Source organism: Sylvia atricapilla, chromosome 2, assembly GCF_009819655.1.
Source record: "Sylvia atricapilla isolate bSylAtr1 chromosome 2, bSylAtr1.pri, whole genome shotgun sequence".
NCBI classification, from domain to species: domain Eukaryota; kingdom Metazoa; phylum Chordata; class Aves; order Passeriformes; family Sylviidae; genus Sylvia; species Sylvia atricapilla.
Window position 1 is genome coordinate 32,568,793 of NC_089141.1, and position 20,920 is coordinate 32,589,712.

The 20,920-nt window shown below is 36.8% G+C and overlaps 1 protein-coding gene across 6 annotated transcripts in view; it reads left to right on the top strand.

Moving 5' to 3' along the window:
- The window catches only part of DLG2 (discs large MAGUK scaffold protein 2), a 986,088-nt gene that overhangs the window by 682,974 nt on the left and 282,194 nt on the right, over positions 1-20,920 (top strand). For all 6 annotated transcript variants that reach the window (XM_066341286.1, XM_066341281.1, XM_066341282.1 and 3 more), the window contains one exon: positions 3,706-3,875. In XM_066341286.1, the coding sequence (XP_066197383.1) occupies positions 3,706-3,875 (170 nt within the window). The remainder of the gene's footprint in view (positions 1-3,705; positions 3,876-20,920) is intronic.

Below are 20,920 nucleotides of genomic sequence, written 5' to 3' on the forward strand. Positions count from 1 at the left end.
AAGGATCATTATACATTACGAAACTGTGCCCTAAGGTGCGTGCATATCGTTGGCATTTAGTGGTAGCTCTTTATTCTCTGATTTTTCAGACAGATGTGAAGACTTCTGTAGTAAATATGATATTCCTTATTCTGAATTCTTAGTGGAAATTAAAAAAAATATTATTTCTCTTGGAAGGAAGTTATAGGAACCAGTACCAATTTTTTACCCAATGTGCTGTAAATTCTAGTTATTATGAGATAGGAAGGGTGTGTATAGAATTAAAAAGTAGGGGAGAGTCATCCTTCTCTAGCTAATGGACTAGACATGCTATCTTAGGGTCAGATAATGTAATTATAATTATTTGCTGACTTCTTGAACAAAAGATCATAATCCTTTCAGTTTTCATTATAGAATCTTATGTTCTTACTTAAGGTGCTGTATTCTGTGAGTTCTGGAAGAAAGAAAATATCAACACCTTTGTAGGGAAACAGGCTAAAAAGACTGGACAAAGGAGCAAAGGATAAAGAGGAAATTTAGTGTTTCTTTGTCTTACTTTTGTAGCCTATCTGATATCTCCATACTGATACATGGAGGTATATGTATCTACCTGATATATTCCATAGTTTTGCACTCATTGTCCCATTATAAGTATTTTAATCTTAATTTTTATGCTCTGACTGAAGAATAAATAAAGTTCATATGAGATTGGTTTTTTCTGAGGAGGCAACTAAATAAAACCAGTTAGCTTTGGTTGGAAAGAATCTATGAATGCTGGCCATGCTGCAATGGAAAGCATGGTAACTCTGCTTTTAAAAAGCAGCATTGTCCCACTAATATGACTTAGCTGGAGGTGTCTGGATGATAACTAAGACCTGTGAATTACTACAGGATTTAGTGTCATGATGTCGATCCACAGAGTACAGATTATTCCCTTGTTCTTGAGTCTACAGTTGGTTCCAGTTAGCTTTGTTACGGAGCTGCAAGTGGGCTAATGTGTGTTGGCAGGACCATTTGGTCTTCTGGGGCTCTTAGCTGCCACACTGTGCTGCTCTGGGTTTCCCTCCAAGGCACCATATTGCACAGAACAAGGGAACAGAATGATCATTACCAGTTGTCACCTACTATATGTCCAGTAAGTGCCTAAGGACTGTACTTGTCTTCTTTACTTGCAAGTTGACTGAAGCGTTTATCGGCTTCTCAAAGATGTTTGCACAGTTTCTTGAAAACGGTAAAAAATCAAACTAAGATTAACGTAGTGAAGTTTAAGCCCTTAAAAATACAGTGTTTTTCCTTAATACAAGCCCTTATCTGCTTTGAAGATAGCAACAAGTATCAGTAAACCTGACTCCCTGATCTTCCCCCTTAACAAAGGATCTCTCATAGTTCTTCTTTCAGTTGTAACTGGTTTGGATGTATTCTGTATTTAACTATCTGGAGTCCTTCATACCGAATTTGTACTAAAAAAAATCTGTAGAATAAATCCATTATGTTAAAAAACTTAGGTGAGCCAGTGTGCCATATGAGAAGCTGCCTAACTCATTCTAATTTGTTACCTGTGTGGGGAATTTTACAGACCTGAATAAATTTAGGTGTGTGCATAATATTTGAGAGCAGGCCTGAGGAGAACAACAGATGGATGAGAAGCTCGACATGACCTGGCAATGTGCCCTGGGCAGCACAAAAAACCAAGATGTATGAGGTCCCTCCCAACCCAAACCTTTCTCTGATTACATGATTATATGACAATACAACTACTGTATGTATTAGTGAAACTACTAGGATCTCTTCTGTTGGACTTGTGTTATCTTGGATTATGAGGCAGATCTTCCCCTGGGCACAGGCCTGGCACCATCTAAAACTAACAGGTATAGGGCCTATCCACCAATAAATGGGAAAAGAAATCACAAAAATACAATTTTGCCATATACTTGGCATGTGTATATAAAGCCAGGAAAATGCATTGGAGAGCTGCTGCAAGGGCAAAATAATTTTATCCCTAAAAGGCAAGACGATGCACTTAATAATCTGAAAGAATTTTCTTAAACTGGGTTTACTGACTTTTTTTTATAGTTATCCTTTTAGGTTCCTATTGTTGCAGCACGTGCATGTATGTTCTTGGATATTGTATTTATTTATTAAAAATGAAAAATTAACCTCCTTAAGAGGGAGAAAAAAAGCCTACAGGTGTAGAAAGGCATAGAATCATAGTAGCATCATTTGGTTTGGGTTGGAAGGGACCTTAAAGATCCTTTTGTTCCATCATTCCCAGCCTTGAGAAGTGACACTTTCCATTAGGCCAAGTTGCTTAAAGCCCCTCCCAACCATGGGAAACTTCTGGCACTGGAATTAACCACCAAACCTGACCTTCGAATGATAGCTGGAAACTTTGTGATATAGTCCTTTTTCTCAAAAGGGAAGCATCAGCTTTGTGTCCTTTCCAAGTCTGACCGGTTTTAAATAACTGTGTTCTTTTTGTCGTTTTGATTTGGGTTTGTTTTAAACAAAAGCAGCAGCACAAGAACATGACAAAAACCATTCTAAATTCTAAGAGTTCTGATAAACAGGTAAATTTTCATTCTCCCTCCATGTGCTAAAACTCCTAATCAATGTCTAGATCAAGTGTTCTTTTGTTGTTAAGAGTAACATTTGATAGTTTATTTTTATGTATTGAAACATAGCAGAAATGGGAATATTTTAAGCAACCCATATTTGCTTCACTGATTGTCCTTTCAGACATTAAGAACACATTTGTTTAGAATATGCCTTTTTCTTCTGTACCCAAAATACTTAGAGGCGTCTCACAACAAATGTACTGAACAAGATCAGTAGGATCTCAATTAATCTAGTTCTTTGGAATTTGCTCTTTTCACTTGTCGTCATTTGCAAAGAAAGGATGGCCCAGTAGTTAACTCATTAGCCTGTTGCTTTGGAAATGGATTTTACTGCTCTTAAGTTGTAGATTTTCTTTCCAACTAGGACAAATCTGTCAGATAAGGAGAATGCAGCTCTATCTAACCAGGACGTTGAGGGTGATTATATGTTCATCCTCAGATACTGCAGTAAATGCTCAAAGTAAAACCATGAAGGAATTTTATTTTAATTCAAATAAAAACAAAATGTGATTACCATACAGCAGATCTTGAAGTCTACAGCCAGTGTTGAAAACATAAAGAATTTAACTTGAGTAAATTATTTAGCATCAAGCATTCTCTTTTAAATTGTCTGCTTTTTATAGGACAGTACTTTTACTATGACAGCTTTCGTATCACACTATGAGATTTCCTTAAGAGCAACTGTAGTTGATGTTACTATGGTCCATAATAATAGCATGCAGCATGAGTGTTTTAGAGCAAATTAATATTGTGTAGTCAAAAGTGTTTTCATGGAGTCTAAAGAAAAGCTATTACTGATTTCTGTCACTATAGTGCATGTAACCCCAATTTATGAAGGAAAATGGTAGGTGTGGGTGATAGGGTTTGAATCAGATATGTCTTTTGGAAGGACTGAGTCTCACTGCTTTTATAACACACTGCATTAAGTCTGTCATCTGGCAGACTTGGACTTGATGATCCTTGTGGGTTCCTTCCAGCTCAGTATATTCCACGATTCTTGTGATTCCCAGTGAAGTATTCTTCATTTTACAGCACCGTTGACAAAAACATTGTTTGGTCCAAAGTAACAGCTGACGCATTTAATACCTGTGTCTCTTTGTCTTCCCCATAGGGTCAACGACTGCATCCTTCGCGTGAACGAGGTTGACGTGTCAGAGGTGTCTCACAGCAAAGCCGTGGAGGCCCTGAAGGAGGCCGGCTCCATAGTGCGCTTGTACGTCCGCAGAAGGAGACCTATACTGGAGACCGTCGTAGAGATCAAGTTGTTCAAAGGACCGAAAGGTAGATGAGGAAATTCAAAGACATCTGTTTTAAACCTGGCGTTTAGCCTCTCTGGTGGCTTAAATTGCATCTGACCTTGTTGATTTGCCAACTGGTTGACCCTGTCAAATACTGAAATGGACTTCATTTAGGCTGGTAGAATTTGAATTCATGGTTACGTCTCCTGAAATATAAGGGAGTTCCAGTAGGTGTGGTTTGATTGGTTTGGTGTTTACTGCAGAGATGTCTCCTTACCTTTTAAAGAGACACAGAGATACTATGTGGCAGCGCATATACTACCTATGAAGTTCGTCTTCTCCAACCTTTGACTTTCATTTAAGGTGCTGTTGAACATGGAGTTTCTGAATTCTTCCTCTGTTTAGAAGGCTTTTTGGTTATCCAGCTTACCCTCTCTACTTTCATGATGATTTTTTCTAGTTATCTTTGGAACATGAAGACAAGAATATCAACTTACCTAGATCCATAGAAGAACTTTATTTTATTTTATTTTATTTTATTTTATTTTATTTTATTTTATTTTATTCTTCAGCAAAATTATGTGGGAATCTAGCACAAAACCTTCACTAGTCTAAATGGGCTTTGTTGCGTCCAATAGAACTTTCTGGTTACAGAACAAAAAGCCAAATTCCTTTCTAGAAGCATTTTTCTTCATAGCTAATTTCTGGACAAAGAAAATGCATTTCACAGTACATGTGATTAGAATGAACAGCAGTTAATTTATCTTTTTTTTAATCCATAATAGCTATTTCATAAGCAGGTCTTTGATATCTAGATAGATAGATACATATAGATGTAATGAAGACATTTGCATGTATCTTTTATATCTGCAATGCACATGAGATAACTCTCTCTGTTTTATCCATGGTGAATAATCTGAAGGTTTTCCAGTGTTCTCCCTTACATGTCCCCTCATGTGAATATTACAGTATGCTTCTCCATAGGGTTTTTATACCAGCAGTGAAGTATGTTTAATATAGTGAGACGTATTGTTGAGATTGATCTCTAATACTCAACAAAGATGATGCAACACTGAAAACAGTGCACCCTTCGACACTGCAGTGTGTTCATTATGCTCTGCTCTTGGAGAAGAGTAAGATATATTTAAACATATATTTGATGGTAAATCCCCAAAAGTCTGGATTCTTGTGGTCAATTACAATGATGGATTGTTTTTCTAATAGAAAAGCATTTCTAATGGTATTTTGTATGCATGTGAATTCAGGGTAGAAGTGCAGGCAGTGTTTTTAAAGATACGGAATTAAACTAAGTGTGTGATATGATAGTCATTTTGAGAGACCTAAGGTTAAAGAAACTAAAATTAACATGTCCTTTCTGGCTGTGATGAAACAGTAAAAATTATTCACCATGACCAAATTTTTGCTACATTGTGGAAACGGACAAGAGAGGCAATCATTATCTAATAATGGGTTTGCATTGTGTTTGTTTTGAGTGTATGCCTGAAACTATTTCTTTTTGCAGATATTTTCATAAAACAGAATAGATACCAAAAAAAGTGCCTTTTAGGTCAAGCTAAAGAACTTTTCCTGCTTACTGCTGAAAATATGATTTTGCACCTACAGTCTTACATGAAGTTTACTACAGATAAATGCTATAAATAATGAATTTTATTGTTAAGTTGAATATTTTTTTTAATATTTTCACTTTTATGGAAACAAGTTAGCTGGAAACTTGGATAAAACATAAGCTGATGGGCTAGTTCTCTGCAAAAGCCAAGGGTTTACCTTCATAATTCAGGCAGTAAGAAAGCATGTTCTATTAGGCTTTCTGTATTCCACAGATAAAGAAGCAAAATTAAGAAAATAATTTATGGTTGCGATGAAAACCTTATCAATATTATTTTTGATATCTAGAGCATTTTCATTTTTTTTTTCTTTTTCAAAATCTTCCGTGAAAAATTTATCTGTTTAGAGGGCATCAAACACTTAGCAGAAGTTGAGAATAAAACCTGCGACTGCTGTTGTCACTCTCTGATGCTTATCTCCTCATATTTCAAGTGATTTATCTGTGAACTGGTCTTTCACACCATTGCTATGCAACGTAGAAGCACTTAGTATTTATATAAACAGTGTTTCTTACTTCTCAGAGTGAAATTGGGATGTTTTGATGTCCAGAGCAGGATCTGAAAACCAGCGTGGTAGCTGCCACATCATTCCTTCTTTCCTACTCACAAAATTAACAAAGAAAGTAAATCTGCTTTTTAGACAAGAAGGTTGTTCCATACCAAACTCAGAGTAGCAAATGTCTTCTCAATTCTTTTCCTATCCCTGTCAGTATATAACCTAGCGTTTACTGAGTTCGTTTCTTAGTGCCCTGAGAATTTACCACATGAAAGCAAGTCTTGGCTTCCATAATGCCAGGTAAACTCAGAGATCCCTAGCTTTGCCTGTCTGTATGTAGTAGATTATATCTTTCAGCATTTGAAGTTGGTAAAGAAGGAAATTTGCAAGGCTTTATATGTAGAGGTCCTTTTAATTTCATCTGAGATATTCAGGATGATGGCTTTTATAAATTATTAGTCCACAGAGGCTACTTGGGTTTTTTTAATGGGCATTAATTTTTGCAGCTGGCAACCACCATATAAAAGACATTGATTAATTTGGTGGATGTTTTTTAGATGTCAGATATTAAATAAGAATTGTCTGGTGATGGCTTTGGGCATGTGATGGGGGAAGGGCATGCCCGTGTGCTGCCAGGAGATCCCTTCAGAATACAGATTCCCCATGCAGTTGTTCCTGTTGCTTTACAAAAAGGCTCTCGCAACGTCATATGTGCTAAACCTGTAACCCTTTATTTTTATTTCTGGGGTGAGAAGAGGTAAACAAAGACACAAATAGATTGTGTAATAGGAAAATCAAAGGTTCAAAGAGAGCTGCAGCTGTGTAGGCATTTAAAGCTGAACATCACTTTGACACACCTGATGGCAGATAGCAGTAGCCTGTGTTTTGAAGGTCATTGCTAACTGTCATCCTTGCAGGCTCTTCCTCTTTTTCATGTGCTTGGGAGATTTCCTTTTGTATGCCTCTTGCATGTCTCTTAAGTCAGGCACAGAATTCACTGCATGGCTTTGCAAAGGATTGAGTGGCCAACAGTAGATGTTTTGTTTCAGCCACTCCCAGGGCGCTGCAGATTCTAGCAGCCAGCATCCCTACAGTGGCTGACAGCTGTAACAGAGAAAAAACACACTTGCAGCTTTCTTATTTAAATCATTGGGATTTAGCCACTACTAAAAATCCTGTCATTAAGTAATATGCCTTTCTTGTGTATTGAAACAAGACTAGCAGCAATGAGAATGGATTGCACACGCTGCAGTGTTTGTTCCTGGGGAGCAAAATGCAGGCATTCAAAACAAAGCAATTTAATGGTGCTGTCTGGCGTTGTAGTATAACTTGTGCATTAGCTTCCTGTAAGACCCTGCAAATAACTGTTTATGGGCAGTGAATTGTGAACTTCAGTCACTGTTCAGGGGTTGCAGTGCTCAGTACCATTTCATTGCATTTGACTGGAAGATTTTAAACCAAAGTAGTTCCACTGACCTCAAGATTTTCATGCTGTCCTGTCACACTCCAGATATACTTTTATTAAACCCAGAAGCATTGAGTAATATAGTGGAGCAGAATTAGTATGCTGATGCACAAGTGGTAGAAATTAAACTTGATTTTTTTTTTTATTTCACTTCTAAATAATCAGCAGAAAAATTTATTTTGACCATTGTAGAAAATTTCTGGCAGTCAGAGACTTGGGTAAACACAGAGGTCATGTAAAATATTACTTACCTACTTGCCTACCTAGCTGATAATTTAAGCTCTGATATAATGTACCAGAAGGGAGGAAAAAAAAGAGTAGAAAACAAGGATTCTTGTAACTACAGCAGTGGTGGATCAGATAATAAACTTTTGACCTCACTTCTGTAGGAAATGTGGTGTCTTAGAAGACATAAAAACTGCAGAAATGAAGTTCAGGGTATGTGGAGCGGAACAGCTGAATGCCAGGACGCTTCAGAGGAGAAATGTCAGACTTAAAAACACCAAAAAAACCCACCCCAAAATATAAAGGACAGTTAATTTTGTTATCTGGATAGTCTGGTGGTTTGACTATAAAGTCAGAGAAAGAGGATTACTTTCCCACACCCTTCATGATAATAATGCCTATCGTTAGAGTGCTTGAGCCATGTCAAGGTCTTTCTGCAATGACTGAAGCTGCCCTTCTGTTCATGAAGTTTTAGATGAAAAGGGTCAGGATAGACCAGCAGCTCTGACACTTTTGGATTTCTAAAAGCATGTTTTTTGCTCATTCCTGATGAATTGATCCAGTGGCATGTTCTCAAGAGGTCCACCCCACACTGCTTTGGGCACTAAAACATGTTTAGGGGCACTTAATTCTCACTGTTTCTGCTCTCAGAATTAGGGCCATATCAAAACTTTTAGTCCATTTGGAGCGTGATTATATTTTGGGGCTTCAGATTAAAAATTAATGCATCTCTTAAGCACTGTTCAGCCCCATTCTATAGCTCCCTCTGGACGACTATCTTTCTTATCTTAAATTTCTTAATCAGCAAAGACTTAGCTCCTAAACCAAACATCTCAATAAAATATGCAAAAATAAAATGAGATTAATATAAAGGGCATAATGCACATTTATTTTTAGAGTTATGTATATCTGTCTAAATGTTAGACTACGTCACTGGGCATAACCAGTTCCAGAGTTCCCATTTCATGGTGTTCTGTGCCGAACTGAAGCGACTCTGTGGCACATGGTAGATTTTCTTTTCCTGTAACCATTTGTTTTATTCTTGATGACACTGAATAAAGTCAGTGGACAGTAATGAAGCTTTATTATGATACTAAGAAAAGAATCAGTATGGTTTAAAAATTGTATTTTTTAACTCTCTGATAAGTTATGAGATTTTCTTGAGAAGATGCAGAGATTTTTCACCATCAATATAAGGTATGATTTCACTGTAGATTTATCTTGGATTGTTGCTGAAATGTCCTCTAGTCCTTTACTGTCTGTAGTTTCCTAGAGGTACGTGCTTCTTTTTTCATAAGAATAGACTTTTTTAGTTTTGATTGATGTCTTTATTGGAAATATCTTGTGTGTTCTGTTGCACAGATAGTATCCTAGCTTGCAGTGACAACTGAGATAGTCACAAAAGTACAGTCCAATTATGCGTATTTCAAAATGTCTGCTAGAAAAAATGAATTCAATTCAGAATGGTAGAATAGAGGGTTCGTTTAAAAAAATTTTTTTGAAGTTCTGCTTTCAGTAAGGAAAGGAGGAAACCTACGACTTTTACTTAGGAAAGCAAAGCCAAAAGTTACCTTTTTATCTCAGGTAATAGCTACAGCACTTAAAATGAAAGAAGGGGCTTTTTGCAAACAAAGACCCCCAAATATTTATTTCCCAATTTCAGAGAACAGTGGGATCCTTCAGACCTTGCTGTTTGATAATTGATTGCAAGTGCTGACTTTGATAATTGATTGCAAGTGCTTGCTCCAGACTGATGATGGTACATTTTTTTAAAATTTTTTTTTGATTGCAGCTATTGCTCCTACTACTTCAATGATCTGTTTTCTCTACTTTAAGAGACACTAAATATGCCATAGCAAACTTTAGCATATGGGAATAGGAGGTCTTATGGCAAGTTATGAGATATTTTCTTAATTAAAAAATTAAGAAATGTTTTGTAAGATCCAAAGTTTTTTTCAGCAAAATAATTTTTTCATATTTTGAACAGAACCTTTTCATATGGTCTTTGAAGAATTTTGGTCTTGTGATTCTATGAGCTGTGAATTTACTTCTGATTTTCAATGCTCTCTTCCTTCTGTGCTCTGTGAATCCTTATCTGAAACAGAGCAAAATGGGGCGACTTAAAAGACAGAAACATATAAAAATGGGGAAGCAGGCAAACTTTCTCAAGTCTGGGTCTAACAAATTGTTTTGGTTCTCAACTCTAATTTAAATGCTTCACTCCATATTACTGTAACCGTATCACTTACATCAAGTAAATAGAATGCCACCACAATTGAAAATAAAATACCATTTTTTGTGAAATGTCTTTGCCTGAAGGAACTTGTATTTCCTCCAATTAGCAGAAAGTGCTTCATCAAACACTCATACATAGTTTTCAGTTTTAAGATAGCAGCTTAAAGCATCATTTATAAGTTAACATCACTAAAAGCATGGCTGCGCTTCAGGGTAGGATTGTCTAATGTAAGAATGTGTGAGTATCTGATAGTTTATCACATAAAAATTGTATTCTCTTGAAAATCATAAAATTAGAAAGCACCATGATAGAAGTGCTACAAAAGCCCCTGCTGTTTTCCAGCCATATTTTGACACATTTGCGTTGCTAGTGCCTGGTGTGGTAAGAGTGGTAGTTTATATCTTTACCTTGACCTAATTCAACCATCTTTGGAGATTAGTAGTCAGTAATTAAAGATATTGATTTCCAAATTAGAAAGGATAATTTCAAAGGGAATTCAAAATCCTTCCTTCTGGCTGCTTGTCTCACCTAAAACTAGAGATATCCTGTGAGCTGTAGAATATTACTTGCTTGAAATCTTTTATATTTTCATGATAACTATGATTTTCCCCTTTTCTTTTTAAATGTCATTTTCCATTAGCAGTAAAGAAGTAAACAACATGTCTGGGAAGACTGTGCAGCAATATTATATGCACATATTTTGTCTGTTTTCCCCTTGGAACCATTAAGTTCTTAAGAACTCTCCAAGCAGGTCTGAAGAATCCCGCGTTCATGTGCAAAATGAACATCTAATCTCATAGTAGATTTTAAGTATCATTTTCCAGAAATCATTCACAAAGAGTAAGGTTTCCACTGATATGAACATTGCTTTTTTGCAGCTTCATCATGCTAACTATTTCTGAAGTGGTGCAGTAGCAATTTCAAAGTGCAGTGCTGTATTTTAATAGCCAATTGAGATGGCTATAAAAATCCAGCACTGTGCATTAAGATCATTACTAAATTGCTTCAGCAATACTTACTGATGAGGCAGCTTCAGCAGAACACATTTCATCTTAATGAACTGTGGCTGCAATAGAGTAAAAGCAGCAGCTCAGGGAAAGATAGATGTGCAGGTAGGCTTGGATGCCAACAAACTGGAGATTTTGTTTCAAGAAAAAGAAGCTTTGGTTGGTTGCTTTTTGTTTTCAGTAGAGAAAGAAAATAAATCTGTCATCTTTTTCATTACAATCGCAGTTAAATGGCAGAAGATGGTGCTATGAAATTGTTTCACATCAGACCAAGTTCAACCATCTTGGGAGCTAAATAGATAATTGACATTTCAATTGACAAAATTTTCTGTGCTTATCCTTTCTGAATTAGGTAGGAATTTTGTATTATTATTGTCCAGTTGCCTAGATAGTTTTATTGCTCTGAATAGAGACAGCAAAAAGTATAGTGTTCCTGTGTGACCTTGGTTTTTATCATTCTCTCATGATGTATTAGCCCTTTTGTTGTGGTCAAAGTTACTTCTGAGGCTTTTGTTGCAAATCAAGAGCTGTTAGCATGACTTACTAGATTCCCCTGATACTGTCATCACCTTCACAGGTTTAACCCTTAACTTTTTTCTAAAAATTTGAGAGAAGGGAGATGTTGGGGGTTTGTTTTGGGTTTTTTTTTTTGTTGTTGTTGTTGTTGTTTTTTTTGTGTGTGTGTGTTTGGTTTTTCTATTTGTTTTGTTTGGGTTTTGCTTTGATTGCTTCCTTTAGAGACAGAGCTTATTAATTTCTGTGCTCAGCTGTTGGAGAAGTGATGGATGCATCTCCAGCTTTGGTTCATATGGCATTCCTTCTGGGTGACAATAAAGCAGACCATTTAAAAATTCTCTACTTGATTTATCCCGTCCTTGTGGAAATGCTTCAAAGGAACTTGCATTCTTAATGGATTTCCCAGTTACATAATGATTTCCAGCGCACTGCTGAAAAGTTTCTTGGAACATCTTTTGTCTCAGGCTTGTATGAAAAGCGGTGATGTGTGTGCTTTGGGATTCTACTTGACACTGTGTCCTTATACTCTCTGCAATTTTTAAAAATCCCAAAGACTTAAGTGCCTTTTTTGGTTTTTATTTGTCTATGCCAAGCATGAGGAAAATTCCCCGTGGATCTTGGCCTGCTTCTTTTTCAGTTCTAAAGTTTTCTCCTGACTAAATGTAATAGAGTAAGTCTTATAATTTTGTCATTATATCATGCCTTTGTACTTCTTTTTTCCTCTAAGTTGTAACTTTCTGGGTGGAAAATAGTTTCATCATTTGCCTCCTCATTCTAGAGTGTGTGTAAGAGTTAAAAGGGAAGTGAGAGAAGTTCCCTTTCATTACATTTACCATTGCTATTTTCATCAGGAGGACAGAAGCTACAGCAGACAGTGTAGCCGATGTTAATTGTCTCACCAGTATTTCCAGATACACAATAAATCAAAAGATAGGGAAGGACAGTGGCATCATTTGCTAAACTACTGGGCTGAATGTGGAAAAAGTCTTTCTGTAAACAGGAGGCCAACATCATTTTTTCTGTTTCTTAGTGGAGTGGTGAGAATTTCCTTGGGAGCGGCAGTTTTATTGGCCTTTTTCCTCTACCTATCTGATCCTTGTTCTAAATGCTTCAGATAAATTTTAGACAATGATTTTCATGCTTGATCTTTCACCGCTTTAATAATAAACATTTGTATGGGCAATTATTGCTGAAGCCTGATTGACATCCTGATGCAACAGGTGGGGATTAGCCTGGTGTGTGAAATTTGTTCATGGACACAACATCTTTCATTTCACCTGGGTAGTCTGAAAACCCTTATGTTCCCTTCTTTGGAAACCTTCATCCTTTTTTTAATATAAAGCCTAATGTGCAAATTAGTCACATGAAACTACAGAGCAGTGTTTTCATCCTTTGTTGTTCAGTTAATTATCTATGTAGCAAGTTCTGTCTTCTTGATAATTTTTAGATGTCCAGATCTTTCTCAAGACATCTGCTGTCTGAAAGACAACACACGTGAGCAAATTATTGCATTTCCATGAAGAGCACCTTTTAAAGAATAATTGATATTTAATTAAATATTTATAGCATGAGGAGATGTAGGTCTTCATTTTTGTCTCTTCATTTTTCTTGTCTTCTTTTCCCCTGTAATCATAAGCATGGGCAGACAGTATTTTAAGTCTTCTGAGGAAGGCATTACAGATTCTAATAATGGTGGAGTTACAAAGCTGACTGTGGCTTTAGAGATTCAAGTGATGTGGTAAATAAAATATCACATTGCAGCCTATTTAAAAATTATTTTAGATTGTCAATGTTCTTCTTTTGTTTGCACTAGTTGGAAAAAAAGGAAGGAGTTACTTTAAGGCATCTCTGAATATCTGAAGTGAGTAACTGTCTTAGAAGTCAAACACTAAAGTGATTAATTGCAATAGTTGTTCATCTGGCTATTTCCAGTCCTGTCTGGACTCCCCTAGTCCTTTCTGCAGGTCTGTCATCCTCATTTTGCTTTCAGTATTCCAAATTCTAAATGAAATTTCAGTTATCCTCAATTAAAACAAAAGAAATAATACATTTGTCAAAAAGAAATTTCCCTATAGTATTTTAGCTTTGGTTTGCCATTTATTTTTTTAGAATATCTGTCCAGCAGCTTTGAAGAATTGCATCAGTTTCCTTCATCAGTTATAGGGTTTTTTCTTTGTTTGTTTTGTGTCTCTAAACATTGTATTAGAATTCCTAGAAATGGCAGCTATTTTTTGGAGTTCAAGTGGAAGACCCTTTGCTGTTTGGCATGGAATGTGCTGTCTGTGCAGATGATACTTTTTTGCAATTGAGGTGTCATAAGATGTGAGACCAGGAAGTCCAGGCTCTGGGACTCCAGTGCAAAAATGTTCTGGTTCTGTCTGTATCATCATGTCAGTGATGTGTACTAAGGGCAGCTGAGTTTTCACATGCAGTGAAGGTTCCTCTGTTGCAGACATGGTCAGATTGTTACAGAAACAAAGAAAAGCCTTGATGTGCCAAAGTCTTGTGCTCCCTGACACTTAGACAGCTGCTCTTCAATTCTTCTTCTTTTGAGTTGGCAGTAAAGCCATTGATATATAAGAGTATAACTTGTTCTTCTCACCTTGCAGAGACTCACTCAAGATTTTTTTAATTCAGAAATTCTACTACTTGTTCCAATGGCAAGTTGATAATTTTTTCTCAACATTAAACATTTGGTGTGCTTGTTGAATGAAAAAAATTACTCTGACCTCTTCCAGTAGAGATTTTGGCTGTTGTTGTGTGAGAAAGGCAAGGAGATAGGTGAATGCTTATACCTTTAGTGACTAATTTTTGGGAAAAAATGCAACTCTGAAAGCCTGAAAAAGCAAATTAATATTCATGGAGGAAATCTCCATGAAACCATAAACACTAGGGAGAATATCCAAAATATTCCAAGAGTACAAAGCTCATTGTCCTCAGTGTGTTCAGTACCTGGGATGTTGGCTTCTAAATTTTGAGTAGTAACTCACATGAACAGATAGCAAACCTGCTCTTGGATTCTTTAGGAAAAAAAAAAAAAGTCCTATCTTTATTGCTGATAGAAAGAAACCGTTGCAAAGCAAGATCTTGGAGCTTCATGACATGTAAAAAAGGGTATAATGACATAAAAACTCTTTAGGATATGATAAAAGATGTGTTGCATAAACTAAAAGAACAATAGCCCCAAGATATGCTTGACATGTTTATTTTGGAAAGTGATTTTTGCAAATAAGGACATGATAGACTTTTCTTTCTCAAAACTGTGTTTTGGTTTTTGTTTGTTGTGTTTCTTATGCAAAACAATTTGTAGGCTGTCTTAAAAAATTAATAGAAAGGCATATTATTCACTCCAACAGAACTGAAATAAGGAAACATAAAATTATGGCAAATAATTTAGTAAAATTGTTTTTTGTGGGCACATTTACATTTTATATACTGTAATTGAAAAATAAACTCAGCGTAATGGTAGGCCAGGGGGAAATCTTATCCACAGACTGTAGATCAGATGTGTATCATTTCTAAATACAAATTATTACCAAATGTCATAGCCAAAATTTCTGAAAGTTATTTTTAGATTACACATTTAAATAATAACAAATATAACAAATATAACAAATATTTGCTATAACAAATCAGACCCCCTCTGTAATGCAGGATTGTAGTTTCAGTGATGCACTTGGCAGTCATAGAGAGATGTTTTGATTGTAGGTGCTTTCCAGAGAAGATATGAAAAGTGCCTACCTTTTTGCTGACATCTGTTTTCACAGAAATGTCATCTCTGATAAGGTTGCTATCATGATCAAAATCAGTAGCAAATGGACAAAATCCAAGCCTCAAATGAAGAAGCAATAGGTCTGGCAGCACTTAGAGAAGCTAGATACTCACACACTCTCAGGTCCTGATGATCTTGATGACAGACCACCAGAATTTATCTGATGAAATCTGAGTGCTGACTAGCCAGGCTAGAACACATGTGGGGAGAAGGAAAGGTGAAAAACTGCAAAGATGAAGCAGGAAATGCATCCTTATTGAAGTTAACAAGAGGAGCCAAGGGACTGTGAAGCCATCAGTATATTTTTAGAATCTCAGAAGAATATTTGAAAAAGTAGGAAATCTCTTTGTAAGCATCTAGAAAAAGGTTGAAGAGTAACAATAACCAGAAGAGACCATAGTTCTCTTCTGCAGCGCTTCCTCATTTTTTTCTCAGATGATTCTGTGTGCTGGGAGGATTCAACACTGAAAGTGGTCTGAAAAAGCAAAGATGCAATTGAGCAGGGTCAACTGCATGGTGCTTCCAGCAGAAATAACCACTTAATCTGCTAAACAGTGCTGACATAAAACTGTAGAAAACGAATCATGTGGAGAGTAGCCAGAACTTTGTTAGCTGTAATATCTTGTCTCTAACACATCGTGTTGTGATGAAACATTCAGATGCTGTATTTGGTTTTAGAAACTGAAGTATGGTTTATAAGACATAGGAGCATTCCTTTTATCCTGTACAGGTAAAGCTTTGAGCTCTGTACTTCAAGAAGGGTATATGCCCGTTGGAGGGACTCCAGAGGAAAGCTGTAAAAATGATCAGAGATTTAGAAAGCCAGTTCTACAATGAATAAATGAGTGATCTGAAGTACCAAAGACTAAGTGGGAGGTGGGGGGCAGTTTATCAGCACCTGATAGCAATCTTGCCTTGCAGTGCATCTTTGAAGAGTGAGTTTGCTCTCTGTGCTCCCTAGGGAGGGTGTGAAACAAAATTTAATAGACAAGTAATAAATAAGATTTGTACTAGATGTAGAAGAAGTGAGGATTGTGATTACCGGGGAGGACATCAGGTCTGTAGCGTGGGAAATACCTGGGTATGCTACGCAGCCATTTGTTAGACCTAATGCAACTGCTTCTACCTCAGGTTGAGAAGAATAATGAGTTTCTTCCTGTCCCAAGATTCATAAAAAAATTTTCTCATTTCACTATATTTAGAAGGCAAAGAGTAGGCATAGGGCTATTTAAATCCTCCATCTGCAGAAATGAAGATGTCTTCCAGACAAAAAAATGTGTTCTTTCCCTGTCCTCAACAGTAATTTTATGTTTTTCATTTCCATCTTTTTTTGCTTTAGGAAGGGTAAAACATTTTAGAAAAAACTTCTGTGCATGGGAAAATATTAATGAATATTAGAACATATAATCTGTAATCTTAATCTGCATTTCTCTGTCTTTTCAATCCTTCTGTTGTTGAAGCTAGGATCATGCTCCTTGGGAACAATTTGATCTCATGGATGGCTGGTTCTTCACCAAAGGGTGTTTTGACAGCATGTTTCAGTATTTGGAGACTAGTAAAAAATCTTTTACTTTGAACTGCACCAAGGCTTTTGATGCTAAGTCTTGACATAAAACAGTCTTGATATAAAGTCTTGATATAAACAGTTTTGGCCAGCTCCAATCAGAGCTGAGTTTCTTTACACCTAGAATCAGTCTTGTAGGCTTTGGGTGAGTCTCACTAGTATCAATCTTTTCATCCAAATAGCTGCTTAAATTTTCCAAATGGGGCCCAGAAATGGCCTGTGAATAAATCAGGATGTTAGTACATTCATTCTTTCCCCCAGGGTTTCATTTTTCATTGGAAATGCTGCATATATAATTCCCAGAGGCTGACCTAAACCCTGGCTCTGGCATTGCAGGAAAGTTCAGTGTTTATTATTAGCTGAAAAAGCTGATAGAAAGGCCACGTTAATATCCCTCCTAGCTAGAACCCCTCAAGGGACTAACAGCAGGGTCTTGTGTTATGCTATATCTCATTAAGAGGGAAACTCTTACTCTCAGAAAATCTGTAGTGTAACTCAGGCTTGAACAACTATATTTTTAGTGTTATACTCTGCATTTCAATTCTGCTAAGCACAAGTTCTTAGAAAATATTTAATGGTCTGAGACCAGCCTGAAAAAAATCTGTAATTCTGTTTCAAATGTGAGTTCACATTCTATTTCTAGTTAGGTATTCTAGAATACAATTCCCTAAGCAAATATTTGGCATAATTTCTGAGAAGTCATAGAATCACACAATGATTAAAGAATATTTTGAGTTGGAAGGGAGCTTTAAAGGTCATCTACTCCCAGTCTTCTTGCAATGATCAAGGACATCTTCAACTACACCAGGTTTCTCAGACCCCCATCCAACACACCCCCATCCTTGAACACTTCCTGTGGTGGGGCACCTACAGCTTCTCTGGACAACCTGTGCCTCACCACCCTGACAGTGAAGAGTTTCTTCTCAATATCTAGTCCAAATCTACTGCCTTTCAGTTTAAAGCCCTTACCCCCTGTACTGGCACTAGAGGTCCTGCCCTCATCTCTTCTAGAAAGGCACAAGGGTCTGACTTTGCTTATTTTACTTTGTGAGAGTGTAGGGGCCTTCTCACTGGGAAATAAAACATTTTTGCTTCACTTTGCTTCCTAGAGTGCTGCAAGACATCATCATCAGTAAACTGAACTAAGGGACCAAACTACAGTTTCAGAGAGACAAAAAGAATCAAAGTGCAATGACTCATGAATCCATTTTCAGAGTGTCTTTGTCTTGCTGCTTCTGTTCAATAAGCACCATCTATTTTCCTTCCCTGTATCATTTATATACCTGTTCAACTTTTACTATCACGGCTCCATAAATTGCCTTAGATAAAAAAGCAAAATTGCATGTTCATTTTTGCCTTGATTTCTCTGTGTGTTTTTAAGAAGGAAGTAACTGAACGGATGACAGGTTGATTATTTATTTATCTATTTGATTGCAAATAGATAAGAGCTGCAAGATGAACTTTGATTTAATTTTGTATTTTCCACCTTCAACATAATTGACAGAGAGCTTTTCAATAAAGTATTTATGTTCAACTTTGCAACAGGAATGAGAAGATAAGTTAAATTTCCCTCATCAGATGGAGGACAAATAAAAGGAACTGATGAGTCTGTCCCTGACATGTATGGTTGTTAAACAGATCCCAGACTGACAGACTGCTCCTTCCGCTTCCATTTTATTGGTGACAAATTATTAAATATTTGTCTCAAAGAGCCATTCAACTTAGCAGAGACCCAGCTATACTCATTTAAAGATATATCATTTAATGTTATACAAAGCAAATAGTATTTCTCCCCGAATTGGAGTAATTTTCTCCTGTGTCAAGTCTGTAGATTTCAAAAATGAATCTGTATCAGTTAAAAAGAAAAAAAAAAAAAAGAAAAAGCACAAAAAAGCACAGATTTACATAGTAAAAAGACTTAAAAATGTAGCATTTCATCAAAAAGTAAAAACTACTTGAAGGCCGATCTTGATGTGCTCATCTGCAGGAACAAATGCTTTTCATTTGCATTATTAGGAGATGAAATATCTTGTTCTGCTGCCAGTAATTACAGTAATTTGTGCAGAAAATGACATAGGTACTGTTTGTTAATGACTGGCAAACTGATCGACTGTCAGCATAAATCTGGTACCTACACCTGAAACAGCTGGTGTATTTTGTGCATGGAAAGTGAACCATGTTTCAGGATTTGAACCCAAGTTAATTAATAATGTAAAAAACAATAGCAGGCTCTGGATCTTCTCATTGTAGTCATTCAAGGTCTCTGTAACTGCCTGTCTGTCTCTTGGCACTCCTGAGGAGCCGTGCCCTGTTATTTTTTTCCTTTGCCCAAACATTATGTGTCTGAATTTATGTAGCATCAGGAATTAAATAAGGTCAAGTGAACTTGCAGAGCATGAACAGTGAGAAAAGAGAGAAACAGTGAAAAGAGAGAAAAAAGGCCTCCAAGATTTTGTTGAATTGTCTTTGGAGGAGAGGAGACAGTCAGGGAAAGGGGACTTCTTTTGGTCTCACACCAGTGAGATCTAGATCTACTGTGCTGATCCTATTTCTAGATATCTATCTTCAAAATGAAAACCTTAGATAACTGGTTGGTTATTGGTTGCATATTAATGGAAAATGGCATTTTTAACAGGAGATGCAGTTAAAATAAATGTGGCCATAAGGGCATATTTATGGTAATGAGGCTAATTGCCTTAAAAGTTTGAAAAAAAATAGGACAGGAGAGATAATTTCATTTCCCCCTTCTTTCAACCTGCATACATAACTATACTCTAGATTAGACATTCTCACAATGCACACAAAGGTGCTTAAATCGTTGGATTCTCAAGCCTTGTGTTTCTCTTGAAAGATTAAAGATTTCATATTTGATTCTCTAGTCAGGAAAAGAGATTAAATGTACCAGTGTGTCTTGCAGAAATATCGAATAAGCTTTATTATCACTACACTGTTTTCTTCCACTATAGACCTGGCTCAGCTCTCAAGAGCCTTACAAACCTATGATTGTTAACTTCTCTTTCTCTCTCTCTAAGCTTAGGAGAACAGTTTTTTTTGTTTGTTTTTTTTTTTTTTTCCTTTCCTCACAGTAGGACTCATGCTGTAAAAGTGTTTTTTTTTTTTACTGACTGTTTTAGCAGATGCATTTCTAGTCTAAACAGCCATTTCTCTCCTACTTACTAAAGCTACTTGCTTCTGTCCCTGCATCTTCCCTCTTGCCACATCCTTCAAATTGAGTTTGCAGGGCAGCAGTGGTGACCTTGCAGTGCTCTCCATAGGAGTCACAGATCTGTAATGAGGGGCCATGTACAAAAGTATGCTGCAGGCAAAGGGGGTGTGTGAACCCAACACCATCTTCATCTGCCAGCTCTTACTGCTGCCATGTCTGTGAATGATGGCCAGTATGCACCTGGTCTGTGATGCAGGTTAATTTGGCTTGGTTTTCATGCCATTTTCAATTTGCCATTTGGCTATGACATTTTCATGGCTAACCCAAGGCAGGCAGTGGGAAGGAAGGCAGGGAGCACATCAGAGTTGTCTCTTTTGGCATTAATGAATATTTAGGTCAGCATATGACAATTTTAAAAATGCATTGTGCAACCCCCCCAGCTGGCTTTTTTGCTGCTAATTAGGGTAACTAGCTGCTTAAAATCATGGAATGGTTTGGGCTGGAAGGGACCCCTAAAAAGCATTGCACACCATCCTACTTGCCATGGGCAGTGACATCTTCTACCAGACCAGGTTGCTGAAAGCTCCATCCAACTTGGCTTTGAACACTTCCCAGGGTGTCTTCTTCATCTGTAGTCTTGTATATCTAGTTGATTTTTGCCCAATAAACAAAAGAGGATAGGATTAAAAAAAAAAAAAAAAAAAAAAAAAAAACACAGAACAAACCCAAAATCTCTTGCCAAGAAAAATGCTGGTAAAGTAGAAAAAAGAAAGTATCAGATAAAAATGGGTAGCCTTTAGCAGTCCCTTCATGTCACATTCAGCCACACAGGCCACTTATGCTGTGTTTAACATTATTCCCTGCAAGATATAAATGATTCTGTCACCAGGCAGCCAGCCAGATGATGTCTACCCTGATCAAAAATTCTGGGGTTTAGTGCCTCTGGATCTGAGGATTATTTGTCCTTGTGGGTGCACCGAAAGGATACAAAAAGCTTCCTGCAAGGAAGTGACCAT